Consider the following 21088-nt stretch of genomic DNA (forward strand, 5'->3'; position numbering starts at 1 on the left):
AAATTGAAAGAGGGGACATTTAGGTTAGGTGTTGGGAAGACATTCATTACTCTGAAAGTAGCAAAACAGCTGGAACAAGTTGCCCAGGGAGGTTGTGGGTGTCCCAACCCTGGCAGCACTGGCCTTGAGCGATCTGGTCTAGTAGAAGTTGGCGTGGAGGTTGGGACTAGATGGTCTTTAACATTCTGTGATTATGTTCTACATGTGGATCCACAAAAATTTAAGAATGATACAGCCTTTTTCATGGGGATGGAAGATGGTTAATAAAAACCACTAAATGAGAGTATGTGCAAATAGAAGGCTGCTCCAGATCTGTCTGTAGAACAGGCAAAGTATTAATCAAATCTGCGACTTTGCAATGTGTAGGCATCAGCTTTGTACGTTGGATTAATTACTTACTGTCTTCTGCCAATACAGCCAGCAGCCAGCTTCGGGTGTAGCCTATTCCCATCCAACCACAGTTGCCAGCTACACTGTCCACCAGGCCCCGGTGGCGGCACACACGGTCACTGCAGCCTATGCCCCGGCCGCAGCCACGGTGGCGGTGGCCAGGCCTGCCCCGGTGGCCGTGGCAGCTGCTGCCACAGCTGCTGCCTACGGTGGCTATCCCACAGCACACACAGCTACAGACTACGGCTACACACAGCGGCAACAAGAAGCTCCACCACCACCACCTCCTGTCACCACGCAGAATTACCAGGTAGGTTCCTGCTGTGTGATTTTTAAAAGGTGCTTTGAGAGGAGGAAGCCTGTTTGGAAAAGAAAATGTGATTTTGTGCAAGTGCTGCTGTAAAAAAAAAAGCTTAGATGTTGGCTTGGTGTGCAGTAAACTGGGTCATGGAGCTGAAAAGACTGTTCCAGTAAAAATTTTCAGTAGAGGTAGAAATAGTTCCTTTGTCAGATTCCTGGGTGCCGCTGGAATCTCGTACCAAGCCTATGAGGACAGAAGGTTGCCCTAGGAGATAAACTACCCTGTAGGTAGTTTTTAGATATCCTCTTCTGAGATCTCTGCCTAACCATCTGTGGATACACACTCTTGAAACAGGGCTTTTGCTCTCTGTCCCCTTTCATCTTGAAATACTGTGTTCTTGCAATAGTTTTTCAGCTTTTTAATTCTGAACTTACCACAGCATTATCTAGATTCTAATTAGCATTTTGGTTTGTTTAAAAGGACTGTATTATTGCTGCATGTTCTCAATTCTTTTTTACATCTTCTGTAATTTGTTATATATTATGAGGTCAGTTATTAGATACATTTGGAAAAGAAGGAGTCCCCTAAATGAAATAAAATAATTCCTGTTTACACAGGTTGGGCGAAAAAAGATTTTGTTGTTGTATTTCTTGGAATTAAAAAGGATTTTAATGCAATAGTGTGCTTCAGCTCTAGTAGTTCATGCCTTGTTCCCCCTCACTTGATAAACTTTTGTGTTTTACCATAAACATGGTGAGGATGGGAGAATGTATGTACATGCATGTAGTGGCTTCTAGGTTATCCCCTTCTAAGCTTATTAGGCATCTACTGAGTTGTAAAGGTATCAAATGAGCTACTTGCCTTGCCTTTGAAGATTAGTTACGGTTCCCTAATGAACTAGTTGATACACCAAAAAGTAAAGAAGGCTTTAAAAATACCACTGTCATACTCTAAAAAATGTAATCAAGAAGAATGTTGTTAATGATGAGAATTTTAAAGCCAATACAGGCTCATGTTTCTGCCCCTGAGAATTTATTGGGCCTTGTAGAAATTCATGTTTTGTAGAGATCTATGGTTGTTTTTTTTCTTAATATTTTACAGAAATAGAATCTGATACAGTCATTAAAAACTATTGAGAGTAGATGCTTTTCAAAAATAATTTGGTAGAGAAAGGGATTAATAACATGAGGATAATTCCAGTGTTGAGTCTGTAAGAGGAGGTTGGGGCTGTTTCAGGTCTGAAGTATCTATGAAAGTAAGTTTAATTTCTCTAATGCATTTATTGGTGTATACTGTACATGTAGATGGGGAGGTTTCATTCTACTGGAGTAGGCCAGAAGACAGTATGTTGTTAATTTGACTGTGCTGATCATGTCTATTACTCTAGTGATATACCTACAGGTGGTTTCTCTGTCTTGAATCCTTAGGATTCCTACTCTTACGTTCGATCCACTGCCCCGGCTGTGGCGTACGACAGCAAACAATATTATCAGCAGCCAACCGCGACTGCGGCGGCCGTGGCTGCTGCTGCCCAGCCACAGCCCTCAGTGGCTGAGTCCTACTACCAGACAGGTGGGTAGCATGATTCAAGCTGCTCTTGTTACTCACAGTCTTGTCAACTACTTTAAGCCTTAAAAATAGTTGTTTGACTGCTTCACATTATCTTCGTTTTTTGTTTTAAGTTTTGTTGTGTAATCTCTGTCACTGTGTGGAAAGTTTTTCTGTCCCTAGAACACTTGTGACATTGCCATAAGTAGCTGCCTCTGAGGTTTGGACTGCCACTAAATATACTCAAAACATACTTCTAGGCAAAATTCTTTATGATTTGTCTAGAACCCTTGCTGAGGTAGTTCAGGTAATCAGTGTTGTGTTCAGATGATAACTCAATTAGAAATACTCTTTTGATTCTCTAGGTACTTCATGTATATAATTCTGTAGTTATTTGTATCATGATTGCTACAAAGCATGAATCCTGCTTAGTTTTTTTTAATGTAGAATTAAGAGGAAAGTTTAAGTGTGCTTTGGTTTGGAGTATTCTAGTAAAATTGTTGGACAAGAAGGTTGTTTAAAACTGTGTTAAAAACATGATAGCACTGCTAAAAATAAATAAATAAATTTAAGGCTTACTACGGTGAGCTGTGACTTGATTGAGATACGTGGTATGCAATGCATAGCCATGACAGTAAAGCAACCCAATGCACAACTCTAAAAAGCAAAACAAATGAAACAAAACTCCCAAAACAAACCCCCACTACTTAGACATTTGTTCACAAGCATGTTGTTAATTTTCCCTTAGTATGGTTTGCATTTCACTCAACTAAAACATGTCAATGTGTCTACACTTGTATTTTCTCTCATGATTAGCTCCAAAAGCAGGATATAGCCAAGGTGCAACTCAGTACACCCAAGCCCAGCAAACGCGGCAAGTGACAGCTATAAAACCTGCAACCCCGAGTCCAGCAACAACGACATTTTCCATATATCCGGTTCTGTATTATGTGTTATTCTACTGTGCTTTATTCTACTATACTTTATTCATAATTTCTTCAGCTAAAAAGCCTTACCCTCTTAAGAGTCACAGAATTGCAGAATGGCGTGGGTTGGAAAGGACCTTGAAAATCATCCGGTTCCAGATCTGTGCTGTAGGCAGGGACACCTTCACCAGAGCAGGTTGTTCAGCGCCCCATCCAGCCTGGCCTTGAGCACTTCCACAGATGGGGCACCCACAGCTTCTCTGGGCAGCTGTGCCAGTGCATCATCACCCTCACCATAAAGAATATCTTCTTAATACCTAAACCTGTTTTCTTTCAGTTTGAAGCCATTGCCTCTTGTCCTGTCACTCCATGCTTTTGTAAAAAGTCTTTCTTCATCTTTCTTACAAACTTCCTTTATGTAGTGGAAGGTCCCAGTTAGGTCACCCCAAAGCCTTTTCCAGGCTGAACAAACCAAATTGTCTTAGCCTTTCCTCACAGGAGGGGTGCTCCATCCCTCTAATCAAGAGTATTTGTAATTTTTAGACCTGATTCTATACTTGTACTAAAGGAATAATGAAATAAAAATGTGTACTATTATAGAAAGAGTTCTTGTTGAAGGTGTAAAGATACGCCCTGAGTTTGTACAGAGGAACTTCACCAGACTTCAGAATTATTTGAAACTTTGAATGTGATTTGTTTCTTTAGCTTAGGAAACTTCTTAGAAAATAGTGTTTTGAAAGCTGTGGAGTTACACAAGTTTTGTGAATGGGAAACCTGAAAATTTATTCTTCATTATATTCCAGTTTCCCAGTTTAGTGTCACAGTGGTAAAACTGCCTAGAAAGTAGATACAAAGTCATGCAGAATATTTATGTCTGAGTCTGGCTAATCAGTTCTTTTACTTTAGGTAAACTAGTCATTATTTCCTATCCTGTCTGCTCTAGATTGCCAGGGTTGATATAGGAACTAATACCAACCTCTGTATTTCATTTCCAGTACAGGTTATTTGTGCACTGCCTTCTTTTAAATTGATTTTTCTGTTTATCTGGATACACATAAAGTTTGAGTGAAGCTGAAAAATCAAGAATAATTGAATGCAATGCAGGAAACTGCAGTTTCTGATCCTATCAAGTTTTTAGTGGTGGTACGTCTTGACCACTACTCGATTGGGAAATTGAGAAGTTAGAGGAGAAAAACCTGTATTGTTTTACCTAAGTGTGGGATTCTGATGCTGGAGAGGAAAATTTTCTGGTCTTAGAAGTGGCCTGTTAATGCATGCCATACCACAGGAATGTTGAGTGTAGGAGGTACTTCCTGGCTAAAATGTGTGTTTTCTGCCATGTTCTGTATTACGTGTATTCACGGGAATGATGAACCAGCTTACTGTATGTTTTGTTTATTTAAACAGACTTACAAAGAACACTTAGAAGGCCAGAAACACAAAAAGAAAGAAGCAGCATTAAAAGCTTCCCAGAACACCACCAACAACAGTACTTCTGCTCGTGGAACTCAGAATCAGTTGCGCTGTGAGCTCTGTGATGTGTCTTGTACCGGGGCAGATGCTTATGCTGCCCATATCCGTGGAGCCAAGCATCAGAAAGTAAGAGATTTCTATTGTTCTTACCATGCAAGTCAGTATATACATTTCTCCCCATAATTTTTTCTCATTTTAAGGAAGAAGAAAATATGCAGAAACAGTATAATTTAAACTATTTTATTTGAAGATTTTAGTTCTTCATTTCCTTTCAAACTTGTCTTTAGGCTCACTATTAGAAGGGGATTGTTGAGAGGAAGGGAGAAAATATTGAGATGGCATCAATGAAAAGAGGATATATTGGGATATCATTCAAATCACAGGAAGAAGGTGTGGCATGAGATGAGGGAAGGGTACCATTGAGGACATGTGGTACTATGCTTGTGCCCCCTAACTTTCCTCAAGACCTTTCTTTAGGTTCATCTTACTTGTCGGGCTGGGACAGTAAATCTTTCAGTGCACTTTGAAACACTGTAAGCTAAACCAGTGCAAAGAACAGGTGTTAGGCATCATTCTTTGGTAGTTCCTGCAAAGAAAATGTCCTCTGGAAACAAGGAGCTGTGTCCTATGGTAGACTTTATAGAAGACTTCTGGTATGCATGTTTTTCTTATTGTTTGGGTGCTCTTGTATTCTGGAATAAAAACTGTGGGCTGCACTGTGAAATGCTGTGACCTGTGTTTTAAACTTGGCCATACAACAGTAAGTGCAATGATAGGTAGAATATGTGTGTAAGAATCACAGATTTTCCTCATAACTCTGGAAAGATTAATGTCACTAACAAATACAGTATTAATACTCTGCTTTTATACTCTTTACATCTCAGGACACAGGCATCAGTATCATTGTTCCTACTAAAATAAATAAATCTCATAGCATGTTTAAAATAATCTTCCTCCAAGAGCAAAAATCAAAATTTAGAGAACCTTGTCCAGGTAGTAAAGTGAGCCACTACTTTCTTGGGTGGTTCTCCATAATTCCATAGGTATATGGAGTACAGTATGTATTATCCTTTTATATTTGGATATAGTTTTCTCTTTGTGATAGTTGCAAGCCATTGCTGGGTTTAGGTTCTTACCAGTGTGAAAATGGTATCTCAAAGGACTATATTGCTGAGGTAACTAGAGAACTGTGTGCACTCCACTGGAAAAAAGTAATTTTGAACAGTTGCTTGAGTTTAAATTTATACTGTTGTGTGACATTAATATGTCAGTATTCTGATAGGGAAGATAAAAAATAAGAACAAAAGCCTAAGAAATCAATTTGGACAGTTGTGTGCATATCATGATTGTGTATATGTTCACGTTTAAGGCATGTCTCACAGGTTTGTGATTTTTTTTATTGCTGTTTTCAACACTCAGTCTTTAGTTTTGATGTTGCCTATTTTTTTATATGGATTACTTGCATTGCTTTTTCAGATAGTGGTCAGCAGACACCAAAAAGAAGTATTATTCCATGAGAGACATGTTATAGAAGGGCCTGTACTTATTAATTCTAATAAGCATGTACCTCTTTACTTTCTATACAATACTAAAGAGCTCTGAAGTACCTCTTGAAGACTCCTTAACTATTTCTAAACATCAGAAAAAAAAGAAAAAAAAAAAAAAAAAAAGGAAGGCATTTGCTTAAGGAATCTCTTCAGCTTGGCTAAATAGCGTGTAAAGTTATTTGGTATGAAGGCTCTTCAAATGTAGCAATCAAAAGACACAGTGTTGCTGAATATGAATTAAATAACTCTTAGTTACAAATATTGTTTGGAACCTAAACAGTTCAGTGTTCTGCCCTTTCGAGTGAGACTAAAAAGTGATGCGGCAACAAAATAGACACATTGAAACACTAGGAGCAAAATGTATTCTTGAACTTATTCTGATTGTAAGATTGTTGTGTTTCTGTTCCTATCTAAACAGCTGTGGGAGTAAATGCATGAATTTCTAATACAAGTAAGCAATGTGAGCTAACAAGTACCTATTTCCTTGTTATAGATGACAAGAGCTTTTACATGTCCATCTTTTTTCTTTCCTAAGACCATTTTTTGTAAAAAAACAAGCTAACTCCTTCTTTATATTTATTTTTTAGATATTGATATTTTTGCTTGTGATACATTATTTTTAGAGCTATCTCAGGGAGATCATGTTATGAATTTCTCTTCCTACTTACAGGTAGTAAAGTTGCATACAAAACTTGGCAAACCCATTCCTTCGACTGAACCAAATGTGGTTACCCAAGCTACTTCCTCAACATCCACATCTGCTTCCAAGCCAACGGCCTCTGCTTCAAATATAGCAACTAGCAGCAGTACAGTGAACTCCTCTGTTGCGTCTTCTGCAGTGAAAGTTCTTACTCCCACGGCAAACACACCACTTAACACTGCATCCAACAACAAAACATCTTCAACCGCTGCTAACATAGCTGTAAAGAAAATATCTACACCGAAAATAAACTTTGTTGGCAAGTACAGAAGTCAGTCTTTATTTTGAAACCTAACCTATTCTGTAAATTTTTCTTAAGAACTAGTGCAGCAGACACAAATGTATTTAGGTAACCCCATGCATGAGTTACTCCACTGTGTTTAAGGGAATTACTGATAAGTGAGAATGTCTATAAAAGTTTTGCTTCAAAATTGATGGTGTTTTCTGCCCAGTTGTCTCCACCCTCTTGAATACTTTTCCCACCTTCATAAGAAGCCTCCCACCTTTGGTTTCTTATGTAGTAGCTGCTGGAGTACTGCAGTTTTTAGTCCTAATTTCAGTTCACAGCCTGGGCTGTTAATGCACCTGCAATAGATTGGCAGTTTGTGCTGGACAACTGAAACATCCTTTTTCAGTGGAAAACTAACCATGTAAACTTTAAACTGAGCAGAACAGAGATGTGAAGCATCTGTTCCACAATAAGCTATCCTGCTCTTCAAGGAAAGACCTATACAGTTGTAACACTAGGGGTGTACTGCCTTTATTAGTACAAACTTTATTAAGTTTTGAAGTACTTTTTTTTTATACATTTATAAAATAACAAAAAATATATTGTTAAAATATATTTTCTGAGTTGTTCCCCATTCAGTCCTGTCCCTTGATAAAGCAGGAAAACAAATAACAAAAATGGTGGTTTTTTAAAGCAGAAGTTTTTCTTGTTAGAATACACAACTTCAGTGTTTAACCTGAATGTTGTCAAATTTACTGTTAAAATATTTAATTGTACTGAAAATATATTTAAGTTTTGGTTGAATTTAAAATCTGATAGATTTTAAAATACCTATAATTCTTTGCCCAGATCATAGGTATTTGCAAATAAAATCTTCAGTTTGCACATTATGTTTAATCACATTCTTATTTTATGAAGAGTAATAATTTTTGGTTTTTTATTTCTAGGTGGTAATAAGCTTCAGACAACAGGAAGTAAAATGGAAGAAATGAAATCAGCAGAAAGTGTTAAAACACCTCCTGCTGCTACAGTGCAAACACAGGAAGTAAAACCTGACACAGCAGCTGAACCAGTGACTCCCACAACTCTTGCTGCCTTGCAAAGTGATGTCCAACCAGTGGGCCATGACTATGTGGAGGAGGTATTAATATGAAAATATGTATTATTTTTTTAACTGTTATAGTGAAACATAATCATAGAGTGATTGAGGTTGGCAGGGACTTCTTTAGATCATGTGGTTCATTCACCCTGCTTAAGAAGGACCACCTACGGCCAGTCACCCAGGACGACATCCAGATGTTTTTTGAGAATGTCAGAGGATGGAGACTTCATAACTTCCCTGAGCAGTTGTAAGAGAGCATGGTCAGTCACAATAAAACAGTGCTCTGATGTTCAGCTATTTTTCACTTGGTGCTAATTGTCTCTGGTCCTGGCACTGGGCAGCACTGAAAAAAGTCTGGCTGTGTCCTCTTTGCACCCTTCCTCCAGGTATTTATATGCACTGATATGATCCCCCTCAGCCTCCTCTTCCCTAGCTGAGACAGTTGAGGTCCCTCTGGATGTTAGTGCAACCCTTTGGCATTTCAGCTGCTTCTGTTAGTTTTGTGTCATCAGCAAACTAGCTGAAGATACATTCTCCCCCATCATCCAGAGCTTTACTGAAGATGTTACAGGACTGTGTTGATCCTGGGGCTGCATTGCTGACTCCTGGCCTCCAACTGGGCTTCATTCTGCTGATCAGCACCCTTGGCCAGGCTGTTCAGACAGCTTTCAGTCCACTTCACTGTACACTTATCCAGCCTATGCTGGATATAGTGGCTTGTGTAGGAGGATATTGTGGTGAGACTCTGTCCAAGGTTTTACTGAAGTCCACAGGGACAGTCTTGAGTGCTCTGCCAGGCCTTCACCTTGCTGAAGTCCTGGAGCTGACTGTTCCTGATGGTTTTCTTGCCCTCACTGTACTTGGAAATGGTTTCAAGGATTAGCTGCTCCATTGCCTTCCCAGAGATCAAGATGAAGTTGACTGTGATTCCCTGGGTTCTCCTTGAAGATAAGAGTTGACCGTGCATTGAGCCCGCGAAGGCTTGTGCATATGTTTACATTTTTGTGTTGTGCATATTTCTTTTTTGCTTCATGTGATTGGTATGAGATAGGTGGATCAACTCTGATGTAAATTTTGCATGATACACAGGTCTGTGATTTATTGGCTCACTATGTTCAGGTTTGAATGTACAGCTGTGTACTCTTTGGAATGGAAGGACCTTGTTCCCTGCTCAATACCAAGCACAATAGTGTGTCTGTCAGAAATGAACGTTCTACTTTTCTACTTTGCCTTCTTTCAGTTATTGTGTGAACTTCTTAACGTATTTTGGGACAGGTAGACATCATCTAGTGGCACTGGATAATTAGATTAATGGATAATTTAATTTTATATCAGCCTTATAAGATAAAAAAGAAATGACCAAATGTGTTATAACTTTATTTTCCAGGTAAGGAATGATGAAGGAAAGGTGATCCGTTTTCACTGTAAACTCTGTGAATGCAGTTTCAATGATCCTAATGCCAAGGAGATGCATTTGAAAGGGCGGCGGCACAGACTTCAGTACAAGGTAAAAATGCTAATGCTTCTCTCTGAAAATCGAACAGATATCAGCTAACCTCTTCTTTGGTTTAAAGGCACTCTGAGTAAACAGCATGTAGAAAAAGATAAATGTATTTCATAGGCAGTATGGTTTTTAAAGAATAATGCAAACAGTGAAACTATATTTTGGTTGAGGCTTTTTAAAATGTTTTGAATGTTTCTTGTAGTCCAAATGACGTAAGGAAGAATAGATTCTTTATGTTGCTTACCATGAAGTTTATAGAGTATAAAGGAGTATTGCTCAGTGGTTTTGGTAGGTCACACACACTTTGTGTTGCAGACTTTTTAATGGTAAGTGCATTTGTGCAGTTCTAAAACTGCATTTTACTCCTTTTGATTTTATTGTAGATGAGTAGTGTATGTTAAATATGTCAGAACTACTCCATGACCTTGAGATGAGGACAGGAAAGTAACATTTAATTCATTACTTTTCTCATCTAGAAAAAAGTAAACCCAGACTTACAAGTAGAAGTGAAGCCCAGTATTCGAGCAAGAAAAATTCAAGAAGAAAAGATGAGGAAACAGATGCAGAAAGAAGAATACTGGAGAAGACGAGAAGAGGAGGAACGCTGGAGGATGGAAATGAGGTAATGCATTATGTTTCATGAATGAATGCGACAACATGCTGTCAGATTGTCTGAAACTAAGCTCCATAGTTACTTATTTTAAATACTTTAGGGAACTGTGTACTGTTGTGTTTTAAATTGTCATTCTCTCACTGGGATTTTTGTTTGCTGCTGTTCAATCCTTCTGAGTAATGCAGAGTTAGTAGAATTACTTTGCCGTAAATGCAGACCTACTTTTACAGCAATAATTCCTGTTGTTGCTGTCTCTTCATTGGTATTTGCTTATGACTCCTAGAAGTTGTTGAGGACAGAGAAGGATCTGTCCAGAGTAGTGTCAAGTATTAACTGCTGCATAGTAAGAACACTTTGATTGATGCACTTCAGACGGTATGAAGAGGACATGTACTGGAGGAGAATGGAGGAAGAGCAGCATCACTGGGATGACCGTCGCAGAATACCAGATGGAGGATATCCTCATGGCCCTCCAGGACCACTAGGTCTGCTGGGAGTTAGACCTGGAATGCCTCCTCAACCCCAAGGACCAGCCGTGAGTTTCTTAACTTGAGAAAGAAGCTAAGCTGTTCTTACCAGGAGGCACAGTTAAGAATTATAAAATAACTCAGTGCTACTTCACTTGTCTCTGGTGTTTCCTAATAAAGGATTTGGAAAAGAGAAGAAGAAATTATATGCTAATGAAACGATGTAGGTGTACTAGTCCTCCAAAATAAGTCCAATTAAATGACAAGAGGATGCTTTAAATATTGCTTCTTATGAAACTAAGTCGTACTGGATTTTTTTATTTTATTTGATTGTGTTATACAACATTATTTACCTAATTGTGGACTAATGCATGGATAAAAAGTGTCTGGGTCATCAGTCTTGGAGAATAATGGTTAGTGGTGCATCATACTGTGGCAGTGTGGAGTGCAGTACCACATGGGTTGATTCTGGCCTAAGCACCTTATCAGGGGTCTGAAAGGTGATGGAGTGAGTGCAGACTGCTGAGGTTTGCACTGCCATGAACCTGAATCATGTTGGGTTGGGGAGAAGAGCTGATAGCTTGGATGCCAAGGCCACCATCCAGAGGCACCTAGGTAGGAGTGGAATATTATGGAATTCTGCAAGTACAAATGCCTAATGCTGCCCACAGAGAGGAAGAACCCCTTGCGCTGATAGAGGCTGGGTAGCAGCTCTGCTGAAAAGGATCTGGGGGTCCTGGCAAACAACAGTCTGGGCATGTGTCAGCAGCATACCCTGGCAGCAGGGCCAGCAGCTGCCTGGGCTTTAACAGGAGCACAGTCAGTAGATTAAGGGAAGTGATCAGCTTTCATTAGACCCTAACTTCAATATTACATTTAATTTTGGGCTTTTCAGTTCTGATGCTTAAAGCATAACAGGCTCAGTGTGGAGCTACCAAGATGTTCAGGAGTCTGGAACACTTGCCCTGTGAGGAGAGACTCAGGCATCTGGAATTGTTCAGCCTGGAGAAGAGGGAGCTTCAGTGGGACAGGATAGCCTTCTAATAGCTGTGCTTTATAAAGGGCATGGAGCCTGGCTTTTTATAGTCATGAGAGGGTGAGATACATCCAGCATAAGCAAACACAAAGGAGATTTAGACTGAATTCAGGAAGTCACCTTTTCTCGTACAGGTGATGTGCAGCCGCCATCTTTGAAGGTTTTCAAAAACTAACAGGCTAAAGCCCTCAGCAACATGATGTGGTCTTACAGCTGACCATGTTTTGAACAGATTAGACTAGATGAGCTTCTGAGGGCATCCTGTACATCCTGTACAATCCTGTGATTGTACAAAAGTGATCATAGATACTTGATTTTGCAGCAATATCCAAGTATTTTCCAGTTGATAAAAAGGCAAGGGATATTAATGTTGAGGAGTACCTCTGATCTTGGGATTTGGCCTTAGTTTATTTTTTGATGCGCTTCATGTCCTTTCAGACATGATTGATTGTGACAGTGTAGGCTGTTGAGGAAACTTCATGTTTTGTTACATTTCAGAGATGTGGGGTTTGAGTATTCTGTTCCTTAGCCACATGTTGGGTTTTAGTCATTTTGTTTCATTTGTGAACTTGGAAGTGCACCCAGGTTTCAGAAGAACACTTTTTTGTCTGTTCAGCCTCTGCGCCGCCCTGACTCCTCTGATGACCGCTATGTGATGACCAAGCATGCTGCTATATATCCAACTGAGGAGGAACTTCAGGCAGTCCAAAAAATTGTTTCTATTACTGAGCGTGCTTTGAAGCTGGTTTCTGACAGCATGACTGATCATGAAAAAAGCAAGAACAAAGAGGGAGATGACAAAAAGGATGGCAGTAAAGACAGGTATTTTTTAAATTCCTTTTTAAGAATTTTATTGTTTTTCCTTACCCTGTTATCAGTGCTTCCAGGATCTCATCTCTATGGGCTTTTATGCAGTATTTTGAAGTCTCAGAAAGATGTGGAGTACTATTTTATTTTACTTTTCTATCTTCAGGATTATTATGATTTTTACATTATTATTTTAAATGCAACTTTTGACTACAATTCACAGAGCTTTGAAAGGCGTTTTACGGGTGGGCGTTTTGGCTAAAGGTTTGTTACTCCGTGGAGACCGAAATGTCAATCTTGTTTTGTTGTGTGCTGAGAAGCCCTCCAAGACATTACTCAGTCGTATTGCTGAAAGCCTCCCTAAGCAACTTGCAGTAAGTAGAATTTAGATTTTCAGATGTGAGTTTTTGTAAAATAATGTGAAAATCTGTCCTCAAGTTAAATGTCTGCAGGACTCACTGTGCTGCTACACAACATAGCTCAGGTTCAGTTTCTTTCCATTTTCTGTGTGTTTTCATCTGAATTCAGAGAACTGCTGCATGTTCTGCTTCCTCCATATCGTGTCCATACAAGCATGTGCTCTAGCAGTGTAGTATCAATCACTATTTAACAGATTTCTTTTATTTGGGAAATAGAAATGAGCACAAGAAAGGCCATTAATCAGTTACCAGTAGCAATAGAGGTAATTACGGCATGTTGTGTGTTACAGCATGCCTCGTGCCTCAAGGTCAAAGTTCTCTATTAATGCCAGTCTTTTATATCTTGTTTCCTTATTGTATGTATCAGTGGTTTATAGTTCAAAATTAGCCAGCTAAATCTAGTCTGGGTTTTTTTAAATTTGAACCTTTAAAAAAGTAAACATGCAATCTTAGATCATTTAGTGAGATACAAACCTTTTGTAGTGTTTGTATCTTAGGAAAGTGTAAAGTCTCTGCTCTCTGCTGAACAAAGCCTGTCACTGTAGAGTGCTTGTCACAGCATTAGTATTTCAATGCAGTCTAGTAAAATGCTTGACAGAATCACTGGCATGAGCAGATTAATGAAAAAATAGTCTCAAGTTTGCTCTTGTTTGAAGTAACAGAAGTAAATTTAATAAATGGATATTTTGGTCTTTCTTCATGGAAATGTTCACCATATATGTAGAAGGTCACAGAGGTGTCTACAGCTTTCTTTTGGAGCTATTTGGAATTATTGAATAACATTGCAAAAAGCAACTTAAAATAAACACTTTATTAGTTAATCTTACATTTTTTCCCTGGTGCTTATCTTGCCCCTTTTTTTTAGCATGTTGTGACACCAAAGCACAGGATGTACCTAGCAATACCCATTTGTAACTGTGAGCTTAAAAAATATGCATCTTTGCTTTTCAAAGACTTCTGTGTTCCAGTGAGAAACACCCTGCTGACATTTTAATTGGCTCTGAGGCTTTTCTTTATTTTAAACACCATGAAGATTCTTGCTATGTAATTTATAGAATTTTCCTTTCTGGGCAGTTTTTTTTTAATTCTAACTGATTGTGTATTTTCCTTAATAATTTGGACACAATATAAAAGTCTTTATATTTATATATTTATATATATATATATATATATCTATATCTTCTACAAATAGGAAATCCAAGGCTGTTTTAACACTTCTCATATACAGGTTGAAAGAAATTTTATGTGTGTATGTATACATGTGCTTGTGTATATACGTATTTATATAAGCCACTAAGGTTTTTTTTATACTTCATCTCATCACTACATGTCCTCTAAAATACTTGAGGTTTTTATATTGCATTACTAAGTGTCCTGTAGCTGTGACTAGTGCATTTATAAGCAAGCTATGTTAACAAAGTCATCCTACATAATCAGAAAGAAAAATTTTCAACATGCTAAAGCTCAGTGTCACACCTGCCATGCTTTACAAAGGAGGGGTTTGGATGCATAGTCCTAGCATCTGCTGTTACTTTGTGTTTGGTTTTTGTTGTTTCTTGTTTTTTTCTTTTCGTCTTTGTCTCTCTCCTAGAATGAAGCAGTGTTCACACTAGTCTTGTAATAGTTGACTGGATAAAATGCATTTTACGTAATAAAACTTACCTAAATTGACATACCTGTTAACTTCTAATGAAGAGGTAGTGTGGACACAGCACGTCTAATTAAAGATTAACCCCTTATGTTTAGGCTAGTAGTAAGTTATACAGGGTAAGAATTCATGCCCGTGTTTTGTAAATTAATTCAGTTTTTGTCCTAGTTTAGTAGGGTGGCAGGTTAGGCATCTGATTTTAGTTACACTGTCTTTAAGGGGTTAATCCAGAAGTGTGAAACATATGCAAAAATCCACAGAATAAATATTACAGGAGTTCCCTTGATACATTTTTTCAGTCATTGTTTTTTCAGTATAGTACCTGCTTCATCAACTTCTGACTTTCAGAGTCTTTTTAAGTTCCAGGGATATTCTTATGACAGCTATTAGTAACCCATTTTAGATTAACATTTCCAGCACTAAGATTCTTTCCTGTACATCTAAATTGCAATTCTTCTCTCTAAAACTATTTTACAAGTTGAAGGTTTTCGGAGGTAGAAATTTTAAATTATTAATGAATTATTGTGCTAAAAGTTTGCACAGTGTCACCTATTTGCATATTAGTTTTAGAAAAGTGTAAATAATTGATTAGACTGATTAGACTATTGGCCTCACAGCAGATATTTGCATTTTTATTTTCTCAACCTTATTTTGCCACTTTTTCCTGTGGTGTTTTTTTAGGCCATACTCCTTGTCTCATATATCTGGGTTGTACTCCTTTCATCACATAGCTTTAGCTGGCACCCCTCCTGTTTAGGTTTGGAGGGCATTTTTTGTTGTTTTTTGTTTGGTTTGGGTTTTTTGGTTTTTAATCAGTTTTGTTTTAAAAGAAACATCACCTTAAGCATCATAATTTGCTCTGTAATTGCATTGTTAGTGAAGATTTTAATTTTTCCACTTTAATATATAGTCTGTAAGTTGGAATATCTGTGTGAGAAGTTACCTGTGTTCTTCTCAACTTTGCTCTTATGAAGTCTTCACCTTTTTATCCCTGTGCAAAGCAATGGGACTATCCTATCAAAATGCTCAAATCTGAATATAGTACTTCACATTAAATTTAGTTACTATACTGCAGAGCTATACTACCATGTTAATTCATGGCCTTTTAGCTCTATATACTAAAGAATCCTACTATTTTACATTTGTGTTTTCAGAGCACAATTTCTGCAACATATCTAAAAGCTTCTCGTTGCAGGCATGTTTCATGAGCCTCATTATTTTTTATTTTATTTTATTCCCTGGCTTAACCTAAGTTTAGATTTTGAAGGAGTAAACTGTACTGTTCCAAAGAGCTACCTCCTGTGACATGTGTGCCATTGAGTGAGGGCTTTTTGTTTCATCTTATTTGGTGTATCACCAGTTACACTGGCAATGTCTGTTGTGACTAGTCACCGTAGCCATTTTCAGAATGAGTAAGCAAGTAACTTCTAATGGTGATCACTGATCTGATTATATCCGTATAGTTTTCAAGTAACTCAAGGATACCATTTCACATTGTTTAGTGGTTCCAGTTTCACTGATTAAACCACTTCTCTGGTCTCTTCCTCTTTGTTAGCAAAGCAGTCAGCTTGGTAATTAAATTATTTCCTGGATATTTAAATAGGCAATGTCTGCTATGTTTTCTCCATCTTTCAGACATTTTGCTTTGTTTTTTAGACTATTCCTTGCTTTCTTTATCTTGGTGAGTCTTTGGTAAAGCAGTCCCTTTTCAGATCCTTCCTTGCATCCTAAGTGTTGCTGGAATATATCTGTTATGGGATGAGGAATTTTATTTATATGGGAAGGAGAGAAAGTGCTAGCAAACAAGGAACTCTGTAATATTGAAGATCATGTCACATTCATTTAGTCAGGTTTTTTAAGTAAAATAATTTTAAGTTTAAGGCATTATAAAAATAACATCATTACTAAATATTCAATGTTTTTAAGATTTGTTATACTTAGTTTATTTTTTCAAGAATAGGTCCCAAATAACACCTGACAATTAAAATTTAAAAGAAACTAAGTTTGAGTGTTTCTACTTGGTTAAAGTGGATTTTTGTGTTCCTTCTGTCTTGTGTTCTCTGTGCTGGTGCACTGTGTCCAACCATCCTTCCTTCGGTATTTAATTTTAGGGGATATGTGTTTTTCCACTGTTAGCTGAAATAAAGAAGTACTATGCATTGCATAATCAGCAATGCAGTTGAAAATAACTTCAGAGCTGAAGCATTATGCTCTTGATCATTCTACTGGGTCAATGCCCTAATCCTAATTGAGCCACTACTGCTGAACATTTACATTTCTTATTCAAGGGTTTAAACTTTAAATGGCATGTGTGACATTGAAGCTATTTAAGGAAGTGTCTTGCTCACCTGGTCAAACACCCATTCCTCACTGCATTTTGCCAATTCAATCCATTTTAGATGTAACCTCGGGTATGGTGAAAGACCCACCGGACGTCTTGGACAGGCAAAAATGCCTTGACGCTCTGGCTGCTCTACGCCACGCTAAGTGGTTCCAGGTTCGGAACATCATTTTACTTTCTTCTTGTAGCCTTATGAGAGATTAGTTCAGTTGCAATATGAATGTTTAACTGTGTGAAAACACTCAGCGTTGTTCATGCTAATAATACTTAATATTTCTCTGGTCCCTAAATTTAACTGTAGAAGGTTGAGTATGGAGGAGCTGCTTTATGCAGTTATTGCTCATTTGACATCATTTTTTTTTCCAGTCATTGAGAAGGCGATGTTGAAAGCTTGACTCGCTTGGGGTGATCATATGTTGTATATTTGTTATATATTCCATAAGGCTGCAGAGTAACTTCGCTTTAAATAATGGAATATGTGTTTAAAGCTTTGTGTTTAGATTTAAGACTTTTTTTCTATTTCTTTTAGTGCATTAAGTGTAGGGAATGAAAGGTGAGAAGCAACTGTTTGGTTTAGTGACTTTGCTTTCTGGCAAAGGCACAATAAAGAAACCAAACAGATTCCCTTGACCTTTCAGTCTCTATACCTATTTCTTAGATCTTTACTTTATCCTTTTTATTTCTAATATAGAAAGATACTGTATTTATTGTTTCAAATGAACATGGGTCAAAGTGTATAGGGGATCAAGAAATGTTATTCTTGTATAACCTGTGCACTTTGACTTCTACCACCTTAAATTACTAACCCTGTATAAAATACTGCTGTAAATGGCAGCTCACGGAATAAAGTTGTAGAATGATTTGTTTCAATCTTGTATCTGAGCTTCCATTGAACAGTGGTGTTTTAGTCTTTCAACAAGTCCTGTTTGCTCTGGGTGCAGGGGTTAATTAATTTGATTTTGTATTGCTCTCAAGGCTAGAGCTAATGGTCTGCAATCCTGTGTGATTATCATACGTATTCTTCGTGACCTCTGTCAGCGGGTTCCTACTTGGTCTGATTTTCCAAGCTGGGTAAGTAATGTTTTTTAAATGAGGCTTCTTAATAAATATGTTACTACAAGGAAATTATGGGGAAGTGTTAATACGGTGTTTAAATTCAGACTTTTTCAACACATAATGTAGGGTTTTGTTTGGGATTTTGGGGGGGTTTTGCTGACAAATACTCCAGATTCCCTCTTAAAATACAGTTTTCTGACGTTTTTCATTTGAAGCTGGAAGTTACTGGGTTTTTCCAAAATATATTTTCTTGTTCTTTTCTATTATTTGTGAGTAGATTCCTATTCTAGGTTTTAGCATATTTTTCCTTTACTCTATATAAAAGAACATATTTTTTTCTAACCACCTACTCTGAATTTCTTGTAGTTTGCTGAAGCTTATTTAAAATAATGTCAGCTGTGCCCATGTAGTTCTCTGCTAACAGAAACAACTCAAAAGAAAAAAAATCATGGTTATTCTTAGGTTGATTATGTCTCTTTCTCAAGGGGAAAAACCACAGTGCTTCAGTACAGCCTGTGGTTGTGTCATCATCATATTTTAGTCAGTGTCACTTAAATCTCTGGGTTGTATCAGGTCACCTTTCTTAATTCAGTTGAGTGTTCTTGGAGCATTCCTTTTGCATTGACTACCTTACAAATGCTCCAAGTACTAACAGATGTGCAATCTGTGGATTGGACAAAGTTAGTCTGAAACAAATACCTGAAACATGCATCATGTGTAAGTAAACCTAGTTCTGACTGTTGTGTTTTGCAGACCAAATCCATTTGCACTATGCTGCTTCCTTCTCAGTTTTGACAGGAAGAGCACTACCATTGTTTTGAGCAGTTGACTTTATTTAGATGAGAAATACTTTACAACTCCACTAAGTTTGCAGACAGTTTTATTAAATTACTTACAATAATATTTATTGCTTCTGGAAAAGGAGTGGAAAAGTAATGTCTGTTTTTTTAAATATTTAAATGGAAAAAACTAGTGCCAGTTTCAGTACTGCACTTCATGAAAAGTACACTAAACAAATACAGTTTAAAAGATGTTAAGTGCTCTCTTAATATCACTGTGATACTGAGTTGCCAGAGAATGAACCCTGGGCATACTTTCAGAAAAGTATCCTTACAACTGTTGCAACACAGAGCAGGGATATGGATGAGGAACAAGGAATGTGCTTCTTAATTCTCACATTATGTGTTCCAAGGCACATCCAGAGGGAAGAGAGATATGAAGCAAGGTGTCAAACCTCGCTATGTCTCAGTTCTCTCCAAAAGTGATTCCTGATTTGTTCCTGGTGCCTGATGCATTCTCAGTGACATGGATCAGTACTGGGCTGTAATCAGCTGTTCTTTTGGCCTGTAGGAAAAATCTTACTGATAAAAACAATGACAAAATTAAAGTGGTGATTTCAGCTGATGTGGATGGAATTTCATAGATTGGAGTAATAGAGTTTTCTGAATACAGATTTTCTCTTACCCTCTATACTAGAAACCTTTTACAAATGAAAGAGATGACAGAGTTTTTTTTTAAAAAAACATAAGTAGTTGTAAAAATAGAAGTTAATAGGAAGCCTGAATGGCCACAGTAGTAGCATTTCATGGCCACAGTAGTAGCATTTCATGTACCAAAAAGTAAAAACTAAATTAGAAGAATTTTGTCAGGTTCCTACAAATTATTCAGATTTGAAATCCAGCCTTTTGTGCATATAAGCACCAGGACATCATAATTCACGTTTTCCTAGTACTGAGTTATAGACCTCAGTGTATTGTATGAGAATCCAAAAGAACTCGATTTTAATATATGCAAATTCAAGATCTGCTTTTTTTTTTTCTTTACTGATGCACTTTGTTTCCTACTTGAAAACATATTAATTACTGTTGCCAAATCCTGACTGATACAGCAGGAGTATGGAAATAACATGCTCAAGAATTGAAATCTGTCAGTTACATGGAGCTACAATAGAAAGGAATGGGCAGCTTTAGTGATTAGCACTGCCTGTAGTTACTTGCATACATCAGAATAAATATTTACACCTTGAAAGGAAAAAGAAAAGGTAGCATTTGAACAACTGTAGATGTGGTGAGGAGGACAAGGTCCAAACAAAAAGTGCCTCCAAAAAACCTACCAAAAAAAAAAGCTATTGTTTGAGAATTAAACTTGCCAAAGAGGCAGTGAAACATCTATCTAATTCTGGAAAAGAGATCTAGAAAGTTAGTTCTTTCTTTTACAAATACTTTTCTAGGTTCTTCTGGGAAAAAATAGTGTCTAATAAAAGTTAACAAAAGGAAATATTCACAGAAAAAACATCAGTACTTAAAACACAGCTAATGATTTAAACCATTTTAACTAACATCAATATGTTAGTTATGTATACATTCTGAAAATGAAATGTATACATTCAGAAAATATATTTATCATAGAGGGTTTTTTTGTATTTGTTTAACATCTGAGTTGATACTGCTTGCTAACCAGAAGAAAAATTGCTGTGAGCTTCAGTTTTGCTAAACTGAAGGACTAGTGAGGGCATTAAGCATTTTAAGGACATTAAATTTTTGATAACTTTCTGTACTCTTGTTATATTTTTCTAAAGCATCCTATTTCATTTAGTATACCCTGTACTGTATTCACGTGGCTGACAGAATCAAGTGTCCCAGAGTGTTTCATACTCTCAAAAATGGTTGGAGAAGTTGTCTACCTGTACATGTAGGCTACTACTGTGTAAATTTCTACAAAATTACTGAAACACTTGTGATGGGAAGAAGCCCATCATAGAATCACTGAATTGTTCAAGTTGGAAAAGACCTTGAAGATTATCAAGTCCTATTGTTAACCCAGCACCACTAAACCATGTCCTTAATTGCCATTTCCACGTGTTTTGTGAACACTTCCAGGGACAGTAACTCTGTCAACTCCCTGGGCACCCTGTTCCAATGCTTTACAACCCTTTCAGTCAAAATTTTTTTTCATAATATCCAATCTAAACCTTTCCTGGT

General features: G+C 37.4%; 1 protein-coding gene across 1 annotated transcript in view; it reads left to right on the forward strand.

Moving 5' to 3' along the window:
• ZFR (zinc finger RNA binding protein) overlaps positions 1 to 21088 on the forward strand; it is a 43673-nt gene that overhangs the window by 18261 nt on the left and 4324 nt on the right. The window contains exons 3-15 of the mRNA XM_041490215.1: positions 418 to 700; positions 2119 to 2263; positions 3056 to 3177; positions 4573 to 4764; positions 6856 to 7156; positions 8062 to 8255; positions 9604 to 9723; positions 10197 to 10342; positions 10706 to 10868; positions 12453 to 12658; positions 12867 to 13017; positions 17013 to 17207; positions 18027 to 18122. Of these exons, the coding sequence (XP_041346149.1) occupies positions 418 to 700; positions 2119 to 2263; positions 3056 to 3177; positions 4573 to 4764; positions 6856 to 7156; positions 8062 to 8255; positions 9604 to 9723; positions 10197 to 10342; positions 10706 to 10868; positions 12453 to 12658; positions 12867 to 13017; positions 17013 to 17207; positions 18027 to 18122 (2314 nt within the window). The remainder of the gene's footprint in view (positions 1 to 417; positions 701 to 2118; positions 2264 to 3055; positions 3178 to 4572; positions 4765 to 6855; positions 7157 to 8061; positions 8256 to 9603; positions 9724 to 10196; positions 10343 to 10705; positions 10869 to 12452; positions 12659 to 12866; positions 13018 to 17012; positions 17208 to 18026; positions 18123 to 21088) is intronic.

The sequence above is a fragment of the Pyrgilauda ruficollis genome, unplaced genomic scaffold (assembly GCF_017590135.1).
Source record: "Pyrgilauda ruficollis isolate IOZ18807 unplaced genomic scaffold, ASM1759013v1 scaffold120, whole genome shotgun sequence".
Classification (NCBI taxonomy): domain Eukaryota; kingdom Metazoa; phylum Chordata; class Aves; order Passeriformes; family Passeridae; genus Pyrgilauda; species Pyrgilauda ruficollis.